The following is a 12,139-nucleotide window of genomic DNA, read 5'->3' on the forward strand; positions in this document are numbered from 1 at the left end:
AAAAACAACACAAATCTTTGTTCCTGAGAATAGCCACATTGCTCTGAGAAACTGCAGTTTGGATGCTTTCAAATGAATTCAACCCAATGCATTACATTCCACGGGACCTTGACTGGCAGGCCACCGTTTACTTTTAACGTTGCCCTCAATTCTAGGTGTATAATGGTTGTACCAGGTGATTGTGGACAAGCAATTTGCTTATGTAAATTTAAAGAATGTGAGGTGAATCCCAAGGAGACAAGATTGGGTCTTGTGGAATTTCTCACAAACTTTAATTTCAAAAAATCAAGAAGGGCCATACCATGAAACTGCCAAGCATTTCACCTTACTTCTTCTCCACAAGACACATCCAACTGGACTGAGGTTTCTGCCTATCTAGACACATTCTGAGAACTATGGTTCTGTTGTTATCGTTGTGGTGGTGGTTTCTAAATAAATCACACGTAAGTGGTTTAAGGTTAAAAAATGACATGATAAAAGTATTGATTTGAGTGGTTGAGAAACAATGTCGTCTGAAGTATGGGATGGGGTAAGATAAATATAATGAAATGTGAATAGATAAATATGGTTTTATTGTACAACAGAGAAGAGTAAGGTAATCTTTGCCTCCTCTTCCTGGTTCATTACAAACTAGTCAGCACAACTGCTGTAGATAACAACAAAGTGTATTCTGTCGAGAAGTTAGGACACAGTCTGCTGCGGAAATTCCTGTGAGAAACTAAGCATGTGTGATTTTAACCAAATGTATCTATGTAGTGGATTCCTTTCATCTCTGTGATAAAGTAGCTGATATAAAGAATTTGAAGAAGTAACGAATTATTTTGCTCACAGTTTTAGAGGTTTGCATTATGAAAGGGGTATTCAGAGGAGAACATTTCATCATGGAGGAGAGAAAGCAGAGCAGAAACTAAATAGGATGTGTAAGTAGAGTTACTGAAGCAAAACACTCCCTCCAACAGCTCCTTCTTTTTACACTTCTTATTCTCTTGTGGTCTGCACAGAATTTGGATCTGTTGGGGATTAAAGCATTCATCAGGTCAGAGTATGCCTGGTCCATGCTGTGCTAACACCTCAGGTGCCTAACAATCACATGCCACCAAATGGATAGACATGGGTATCTGAGGCCATGGGAGAATAGAAATGAGAAAGGAAATTAGACATTTTAGAAGTGAAATATTTAAAATATATTCCCCATGTTTACTAAACATGTAAGAGGAGAGAGGATTGATATGGAATTTTCAGTGGAGTAAGTAATCCTATTTTTGGAGGGTAGATTACCATCATAGAAGGAGTAGCCTTATCTACTTCATGAAGACATGGAAAATAGGAGGATTACAACAAAATGTAGAAAATGAAAACACATAAAATGTTGAAATATAATAACTTATTCTAAGGGTATAATTTATCCAGTGGGATCACACTATTCTTAAGAATATGTTAGAGAAATATATATATGTACATATTTGAGTGTATGTATGTGTATACAAATATATATGTATGTCTACAGTTGTATCTATACACTTTAATGTATAAATACAAAAATATTTGTGCATATGTATTTATATGTATATATATATATATACATATATATATATATATATACCATAGGCATATATATGCACATATAAACATATATACATACACACACACATATATATATATATACATATGTATACAAGCACATACGTATATATGTATAATGTATATATACAACATATATTTAGATATGTGAATGCATTATGTTTGATACACAGCAAATGATCATATATTATTAGCACTTCAAGGTAGTATCTATTTTTTAGCTCATACCCCAGCATCATCATTGAGCTCATGTTTTCCTGCAACTGAAATTAATTGGCTGCCCAGGATTGAATTGATTTAGAGGGTCTGAGGAATGATCCATTCCAGGAAATGGGAAGAATTATAATACTAACAACTCAACTCCCTACTAAGGGATCACTCCATTTGTAGTTCCTGGAGGTCTGACATTATCCATTCTTTGTCACAAGATGCTTAATGACATTGATTAAATACAGATTTATTTACTTTCATATACAGTGATTTCCTGTATTCATCTTCCTAAAAACCCATGATTCTTATTGCTGTTCCTTGTATAACAGTTAGAACACTACTTGTCTTTTAAAATACTGATTTGATTCTATTAATTCCATCCCAAAAGTTTGGATAAACCCTGAATTATCTGATAAATCAGTTAGTACATTCATATAAGCTCTGACAATGTGAAGTGTCAGTAAAACTCTCCTGGGAAAACTATCTGTGTTCTCTTTCTGCACTGTTCTCTCTTCGCTTGTCTTTTCCTATTCTGTCCATTTTTATTGGTTTGTCATTCTGTCTGCCACTTAGTTAGAACTTTCCATCATGGTTCCTTCCTTCTACAAACTTTATCTTTATTGGTTGGGTTAAAGGTATGAACTAAGGGTGTTTCTGTATTTGAGCCAGTGGGATTAAATGTATTTTCTTTCTTTTTTTTTTTCACGTTGTCTTTTATTAGCTCAAAATTTAAAATTTAAAAGATTTTACTGATATAAGATTAGGCTAGTTTCATAATATAGAAATTTTACGTAAGAAAAAAAAACAAATTGAATTACAGTATGAATCATTAAATGTATTTTCTAAGGGCTGACCCATGCCACAACTAGAAACAGTTATTTTCAGTAAATACCACAATCTTGGGTTCACATTGTAATCAAATATCTTCTGACAATCAACTTCCCAGTTCTAGAGAGTAGAGTTGAAAGTCCTGGGATCGGTTTCCACATCTGCTCAGCACAGATAATCAAACAAATTTTAGCTTTTTGTAATATTGTTTCTTGTAAGTTTGAGTTCATCAGTCTTAGATATTCCTCACCTGATAATAAAGTGAGGAACAAATGCACAAAACATCACCAGTGATCTTATAAATGTCTCATGTTACCATTCACCATTGTTGAACACAAACTAGGAATGGGCTTATATGGAGAGAATTCTAAGGGCTTGTGAGAACACTTGAAAAAGAGAAAGTCTTGTGACCTCAGTTTCTTCAAAACATGGAATCATTCTTGGAATGTGTTTTTGTCCTCCTCCTAAGTATAGTGGATAGGAGGGAGTTTATTTCAGATTACTCAGTATTGCTTGCTGATGTTATTCAACTAAATGTTTATATGCCTCTATGGAAAACATTTTTGACATTTGGTTTGTTCTGGTTGTACATAGCTTGAAGATGTGGGAATTTTGCTTATGCGATTGTTCTTAATGCTCAGGGTATGAGACTTTGTTGTGCCTCATCTATTATCTCCATTCTCCTAGATCCCACTTTACCTAGAGCAGGATCAATGCTAAATCAAAAAATAATTTTTCTGACAATTAACATATTGAATCACTTTTAACTCAAAAGTTTTTTTCACAATGGTATTGTTTTACAGTGATCAGACTTCTGTTTGTGGTTTTGAGACCAAATTCCTTGGGTTAGATTACGGAAATTTATGCATTCTTGTTCATAAGATTTTGTCTGTCCTCTGGCCTGGATCCCAGTTAAACACTAGAAGAATCCTTGGGAAAATAAGGGTGATATGGGAAAAAGTTGGTAAAGAATGTGAATGTCACAGGAAGAGGCAAGACATCACCAGAGCATGGCTTTTGCTATAGTTGTTGTATATGACTTCATCATAACTGGATTCATTATAGGATAGTTATTTACATTAATGTTAGGTGTTTAAATGACATTTTAATAGATTAAGTAACAAAGTAAATACCAGATGCATTCATTTTTCAGGTGTTGTACCATTATTTTCAAATTACTTTGTTTTGCTGTTTTACACTTGATGTGACAATGACACACAAATATCTCGAGATTATTTTAGAAGAAAGGAAGCTGAATTAGTCATTCTCATAATTCACTTGTACCTATGTTTCTTAGTGACATATGTAGAATGAGGATTTATATCTCAGTATCTTTGCTATCAGTTGACCAAGCTCCTTAGATCATGCTACCTTCATGATAGGTAGAACACTTGGATAACATACCATAGAGGCTATAAAATGAAAATGCATCTCTTTACCTCTTCCCAGTTGAGTTTGTAATGGTTGACCATGTATCCTGTTTCACCACTGAAATGACCCTGCTTCCTATCTCTAGGACCAAGCATAAAGTCCAACCAGTTAGATCTATCAAAGAAGTTTTACTAATAGACAACACTTGAAATTATTCATTTAAATTTAATTCTGGTGGCACATACTTTGAGAACTGCTAACAAGCAAGAATTCTTAAGTTACTATCATTGTTTTCAGATGTTTTAGTTAGAAAATTAAAGATTGATAAAATCTATACTGTTTCCAATTTGTGAAATGTTAGTTTTTAGTTGCAGACTTTATGAGCTTCTAAGTCAAGTTGCTTGATAAAAGTATACTTAAATGCAAAGCATATTTGTTGCAACTTATTTTCTTCTTCACAATCCTTGAGTCTGGGATGCTGTCATGTTGATGAATGTGTAACCACAGGTTCAGTACCTCTTCTTGTGCATTATACCACTTCTGGGGAAATTACTGAAATTCCACTCCCTGCCTTTTGAGAAGAATCATAATTTCAATGCCCATTAAATGAACAACAGACAGATACTTCCTTCCTAGCATCTGTGTTCTTCCTGCTTATGTTTAATATCATGTACCCCAAATTGCCTTAGAGAAGAAATTCCACATCTAGGATTATTTTCACAAGTTTTGTGAGTGAAATATTCTTTTATTTATATCATCACGTGATTGGAAAAAATTCCCAACATTTACTATATTATTAAAAATATTAACGTGATTTTTATTCTGTAAGGGAAATAACTATTGCATTTACTTTGCTTGTAAGAGCAAATGAAATTCTTAACAAGTAAAAACTTTGAATTAAAAACAACAGCACAACTAAAAAAACCAACAGCAACAATAAAAACAATTTGTGGAAATGTAAATCAGACTTTACATTTGTCCTGTACTATATGCATTGATCATATACTTAACCTAAAGAATGTCAAGAGATTCTGCACATGTGTATGTCCGTAACACTAGAGTTTTGATAGATTCATTTTTGGACAGAAAGAACTCTGTGTCTGAAGAAATTATGGATTGTCAGGTACAAGATACTCAGCCAATATATAAATATATTGTCATTGTCTCTATTCAGTTGTTACAGGGTAGATCACCCAAACCAAACAAGTTGGAGCTTCTTCAGACCAGCAGTGGTGATGGCATGCTTGAGCAGTCTAGTGGAGATTGTGATGACGAAGATGGTTGTGGGGGATCAGGAAGCGGGGAGGTCAAGCGGACCCTAAAGATCACAAACTGTGAGTGCAAGGATCTAGCACTACTTTCAAATGGTTTTGAAATATTGGGAAGCTGTTGCTGTGAATGTAACAATGCCATGTACTCAAAAGCGGAAGGGAGCAACTGACAAGGAAATGAGTCTGATTTTCACTGTTTTCCTGGGTTTACATTTATCATGCACTGCCGGGTTTATGTAGAAATGATACCTGTGTGTGGAGGACCGACGAGTCATGAGGAATTTTGAGAATTTTAAAGTTTAAAAGAAAAGCAATCTTTATGACATCCTGGTCAATGTGTATTGATAAATAATATGGTCAAGGTGGATAAGTACCATTAAACTACCAAACATGTAAGTTTACAGTTTTATGTCACCTATTACATGTTTTGCTGTGTTAAGTTGTTATGTTATCATCAAACTGGATTCATCTCATATGAATATGCAGTTTAAGTAGGTTTTTTTATGATTTCATGTGTGTGTGGTCATGTTCACCTTTTAACACTAACTGTTCAATCCTATGAATTATCACTTTTGCAAAGATATTACCTAATGTTGACTTTCTTTTTTAAGTGTATGGATTATAAACTGTTTCTGAAAGATGGCTCAACCTGTAAAGTGCCTATCGTATAAACATGGGGATTAACATAAATCAGAACCTTTAACATACACCCAAATACTCAGGTGCCGTGGCTAGTGTCTCTAACTCATCTCAGGGAAGATGGAGAGGAGGGATTTCTGGAACTCAAAGGGCAAATTCTAGCCAAAAAGAAAAGTAAAATGGAGAGTAATAAAGAATAGCACATAGCATCTTTTTTACACACACACACACACACACACACACACACACACACACACACACACGAATGCATGCACACATACCACATTTCACATGTATGAATGCACACATACAAGAGTATGCACACATGTATACCTAACTATACAGAAAAAAGATACAACCTTTAATATAAAAGTTTCAAAAAGTGAAAAATGGAAAGAAAAGCAACTACCAAGTAGTGTTCCTGTTTGTTCTTTCTATTGATAGATCTATAGCCTCCAACATCATGCATGCTTATAGGTTCATGGGGCAGCATAATAAAAGTGATCAACTGAGAACAAAATGACAAGGCAAATATAGTCCTAGTACATGGCTCCAAGTTATCAATTAGCTTTGCTATTGCCAAGGCTGAAGTTGATATGACCTTTCTGAACTTTGTAGCCCCAGATTTACATGGGCTTGATACCCCATACTGCACATGAGTTCCTTCTACCATACAAATTCTGTGGTGGGAGAAAAAGTATTCAGTAATAATGCTACAAAGAAAAAAAATCTCAACTTCTCATTCATTTAAAAATCTTGTTTTCTGAATGAAATATATTGATTAAATAGCTGGAAACCAATAGTGATGAAAAATATAAAACAATATGCACAAAAATTACCAATATGTAGTAACTGATTTACAATGAAACAAACAACAATGGCGTTCCTACTATAGCAGGAGCACGTCCTACTTCTAATGACAGATTGAGGGACATGTGTTCTTCTACTTGGTATGAATATTTCTTCTTACATTTTTTTGGAGGGATACATACATTAAAAATAAAATAAAAAATTTCAATAGTAAGATAATTTTTACTCAAAGTAAAAAGGTTTTCTTTTATATTTAGAAATCATGACAGTGTTATTTAATTTACAATAAATTATTTTCTATATATAGGTTATATATATATGACTATTTAAAAATGATATATATATGTCACTAACATATAGTGTATAAACACTTATTAGTTGTTTTAATGCTAGCAGGATTCTAAGAAATCAAAATATGTGCCAGAAAAGAATAGTGTGAACAAGAACAGACATAAAATTAGGAGCTTAAATGAATTTATTTGAAATTTTCCCCATATACATGCCTATATGTTTGTGCACATACATGCAAAACTGGAATTTTTATGGCACTCTTTCATATTCTAGAGTTACTTACAATCTCCAGAACTTGGTATAGATAAAGTTTGTGTTATTTTTTGAGAGAAATAGATTCAGTGAAAGATATTCAGCCATGGATTTCTCATCAACCTTGCTGTGGGGATGGGAGGAGTGAGATTTTACTGTAAAGCCTTGTTTGGATTTACTGCTGAAATTGCCAGGTTGTCATACTAAAGGACACTTCAAAACTGGGGGACATGAAGTACAGTTAATGGCCAGCAACTCCAGGCAAGGCCCGAAAAAATTCTCATTTGTTTGCATCAGGTGGGCTGCTTGTTACTTCTAAGTGTTTATATCTGTTGTCTATCAGTTTTTATTATGGATAGGAAATCACCGTGGATAGCCAGCTGAACTGAAGAAGGCTGTTCTGTGCAGTGTGATCCGCACTTCTTGGGTTTTGTAGAATCACAATACTCTGGTTTACAACTTTGCGCTAGTTCGGTTTGTGCTACTTTGGTCCATTGAACAAACGGTAAAGGGAATTGTAGCAGTCTCAACAGCTGGACAATTCTATGTTCTAGAAAAACTTATGGGCTGTTGCTGTGTTAAGAACTTTGCATGCGTCATTTTTTTTCATGTTTACTGCTAATTTGATAGAAATTTCATGGTTCACTTGTAATCTTAAGAAGTCGAATTAATGTGTGTGTGTTTGTGTGTGTGTGTGTGTGTGTGTGTGTGTGTGTGTGTTTATGTGTAAAATTTTAGTAGCAGCATATTATTTCTTTACTATTTAGGCATGATTTTTATTTAACCATCAATCTTATCGATAATTTAATATTTAATATTTTATTTATGATTTGTGTGTGCATATGTGCGTATATGTGTATGTGTACATATGTTTGTATCTCTGTGTGTATGTGTGTACATATGAGAGCAGGGACCCATGGAAAGCAATGGAGGTGCTACTGGAGGTGTAGTTGCTGTGAGTTTTGAGCCATTTGACAGAGTGCTGTGAACCAAATGGGTCCTCAGCAGAAGAAGAGTTGCACATTTTCTTTCTGACCATGCTCTGTTTCTAGCCCCAACTTTGTTACGTTTTGTAAAGTCTTTCCATTTGTAATCCTGCCTGTGGTTTCTTATTATCTATAAACTGAAGGATTACTTACAGGAAAGAACCATCTATGATGCATAGTGTACAGTCCTAGGGATTGAGACTATTTTGTTTCAGCAGAATGGAACTAACTACCTCACATCACAGGTAAGTTGTCTGATTTACATAGATTTAGATATTCATTGAGAACCTCAAATCGTACGATTGCATCTTTGAATCCCTAGGGTTTTTTTTTTTTTTTTTTTTTTTTTTTTTTGCCTCTCTTTATCCACCTATATCTAATGTCCTTCCCCATGAAGAGCTGAGGTAGGACACCTGTGTTGCTGAACATAATCCAGTTCTTTCTTTCTTTGCATGTAGGACAAACAATATGACTAAAATCAATGTCTTTTCAACTGCTGGACTTTCTTCTTAATTTCCAATGTGTATGTGGTAAACCAATGGGCAGCAGGTTATTGGAAAACCATGGCCTGAGTAATTTGAAACTCATTGAAGTTCTTAAATAATTCATATTGGGTAACAATGAGCAAGTTTATTTTAATAAGTTGGCTCACAGTAACAGTATCACATAAAATAGATATGACTGCAAGTTTATTTAGATATTAGACATTAGAAAACACCTGCAAATTCCTCTATGTCAAAAGCTCTAATATTTGTTAATTTTTTGTGTAATATTATATACCGTGTGTAGCAGAATGGTTTTTAAACTTTTATTCTCATTGAAAAAAATTCTGTAAATTGTTTCAGTGCCTATTCATTATGTGTGTCAGTGGTGTTCTGAGTGACCATGTTAAAGTTCTTTGTTATCTGTCATAATAGAAGGCCACACTGACTGGGGACATTCATAATATCAAGACATTCTTTGGGTCCTTGAGCCTTCCCGGGTGTTCCATTGAACCATCCAAGGCATTTCAAATAAAAAAAAAATCTGTTCTTCCTTCATGAACCAAACCCTCCAGAACTCCCAAGTACTAAAACACCAACCACTGAGCACATATGGAGATAACCATGGCCAGAGGTACATATGCAGCAGAGGATAGCAGTCTCTGGCATCAATGGGAGGAGAGGCCTTTGGTCCAGTGAAGGCTCATTTTCCCAGTGTAGGAGGAGAATGCCAAGGTGCTGAGGTGAAAGTGGGTGGTTGGAAGAGGGAGCTTCTTCATAGAAGCAAGGGGAGAGAGAGGAGGATGGGAGTGGGAGAAAAAGTATAACATTTGAAATGTAAATACAAGGAGGTTTCTCTGTGATTTTAAGTGTATTTCAGGATGTTGGCAGAAGTGCAGTGACCTGGTTAGGAAAATAAATATAAAAAATGTGCAAGAAAATAAAATATGTCTTTAATAAGACATTTCCATCTAGTTTGTACCTAGTTATACTGTGCCTGGATTTCCATAAAAGAACAACAACTTTACTACCTAGGCTACAGCATTTGGAAGATAGAGCGACTACCTCTACAGAGAGTTAAAAGTAGGACCCATTCTTGCCCCCAGCCAACCACTGAAGGGAAGTGCTGAATAAAACAGATGAAAGTCTTTGCCTCGATGAATTTACAACAAAGTAAGATTTTTGATCATGTTGAAGTTATAGCAATCACATAAAGATGGGGATTGGCATTGATATGTATATATGTGACATTATATCTACCTTCCCAAATGATCCTTAAACAGCCTTAGAAACCAATTAGGAGCTTCCTCTGAAAGTGTTTCCATTCATATGGAGTTTACTGAGACCAGAGTTTTTTTTCCAGAACCCACTTATTACAACTTACAACTGCTTATTACTGCGGTTTCAGGGGATTTGAAACACTCTGGCTTCCACAAGCATCTGTACTCACACACAACACATACATCTGTGAAGGTACACATACATATAAAACAATTAAGTCTTTATAAAACTCTTTGGATTTAGAAGAAACTCTTTAGGTCATTGGAAACACATTCTTTGAGTACTTCTAGGAGTACCAAGTTATTTCTTAAAACATACATTGTTATAAAAGCCTCCCTTTTGCCCATGAGTAACTGCTGGCTGTCATGATATGCCCCATCATATATATATTCTCTCTCTCTCTCTCTCTCTCTCTCTCTCTCTCTCTCTCTCTCTCTCTCTCTCTCTCTCTCTCTCTCTCTCTCCCTCATACATCCCCCCACACACAGAAAGAGAGAGAGAGATAACAGTAACTTTTTTCTTTTATTCTGCAGAAATTGACATCTCAGAAGCTTCTTGCCACTATCTGCTAACCTAAGTCTAGTCCCGAAAGCTTCTAGACTCTGTACAATCTTATCTAAGCCTAGAATGTTGTCATCCTCCGAGAGCTCGTGCTGAATTAACTCACCCCTTTCTAGTTCTTTCTGATCTCTGGCTGGCTTGTTCGACTTGGTTGTTCTTTCTCCCACTCCTCTCTCTCCTTTTTGCTAAGTTTTTCCTGTATTGCTCTCCCTGGCCTCATTCTAATTTTGACCATAAGTTTTTTAAATCATCTAGCTCCTTCTCATTCTCTGGCTCATTTTGTCTTCACTTGTATCTAACTTGTTCTTATCACTGCAAAAATGTTTCAGTAAAACTGCCTCCTTTCTATCTCTGCACTGCTTTATCAATTTTTTTCCTTGCTTCTCTCTTCTGGTGAAAGTTGGGCATATCCAATTCCGTCAAACCTAGACATCAGTTTCAAACCTGGCTACTTTCTTTTACAAATTAATTTTACCTTCATTGTTTGAGATTAAAGTTGTGTACTAAGGACATGTCTGTATTCCAGCCAGAGCAATTAAAGTTGAGTCCTAAAGGATGAACCACAACAAAACTAAAAACAGTTTTTTTAATTCAGTAAACAAAATTTCAGGATTCATAGTTCACAGTGTGATGAATATCCTGTAACACATACTCATACACACATACATATGCACACATGCTCACACACATAGACACATGCTCTCGCTTTCATATTGTGACCATGCATTTTATCTTTAAGCTATGAGATTAATGAATCCTTTGCTTCAGTCATCATTAAGCTCTGTGTGTTTTGTCACAGTAACAGAACGCAGACTACTAGATTGAGCCACATAATTCCCTGAAAATGAAGACTAGATCCTGAGTTTGTCTGATCATTGAATCTGTTTTTTAAGATGAATGTTTTTGCTACCTGATTTCTTCAGATGATGACTAATTATTTTACAAAGTTTTGAATGACACCAAGAAAATAATTTGGAACAGCTTTGTAAATTCCAGAGTTAAAATGGTTTCATACTTTCCAAAATATCCTTCCATTTAAAACTTGTTTTGTAAAATGGTTTTTATTATTAATGAAATCTTTGCTCCTCTTTACTGAATGTTTAGCAAGTCATATCAAATGCAGCATGGGTATCAATGTTACAAATATGATATAATGTCTGTTTACATAAGTTTTAGTTCATTTATTAGGAGGTGGTATTCCATGGCCACAATCTATATACTGGAGATAGAAATTTAGGACAGAATAAGAAATTATATATATATATATATATATATATATATATATATATATATATATTCATTAACCAAGTATTTTGTTATAGAACAAATATACTGAAATGTCAGAATAATATCACTCTAAATATATATACATTTATTACTATTACTGACACTAGTTAAGCAGAGTTTTGCAGTGACTATACTCTTTTCCTCAGTTGATGCTTATAATATACATAATTGCTTGATAAAGACTGGTGAGTAGGTATTTAATTCACATAATATTGTCTAATTTTTTGCTTATTCTCTACTAAGCATATATTTTTCAGCACTAGTTGGTCAAGGTCCCAATTGGTCTCAC

At 34.6% G+C, this 12,139-nt stretch overlaps 1 protein-coding gene across 1 annotated transcript in view; it reads left to right on the forward strand.

Annotated features, from left to right (window-relative positions):
- Window positions 1–12,139, forward strand: part of GPC5 (glypican 5) — a gene marked incomplete at both ends in the record, with an annotated part of 1,421,492 nt that overhangs the window by 715,549 nt on the left and 693,804 nt on the right. Inside the window, one exon of the mRNA XM_080916837.1 lies at window positions 5,165–5,324. Within this exon, the coding sequence (XP_080772963.1) occupies window positions 5,165–5,324 (160 nt within the window). The remainder of the gene's footprint in view (window positions 1–5,164; window positions 5,325–12,139) is intronic.

Source organism: Micromys minutus, assembly GCF_963924665.1.
Source record: "Micromys minutus genome assembly, chromosome: 5".
In the NCBI taxonomy this organism is placed as follows: domain Eukaryota; kingdom Metazoa; phylum Chordata; class Mammalia; order Rodentia; family Muridae; genus Micromys; species Micromys minutus.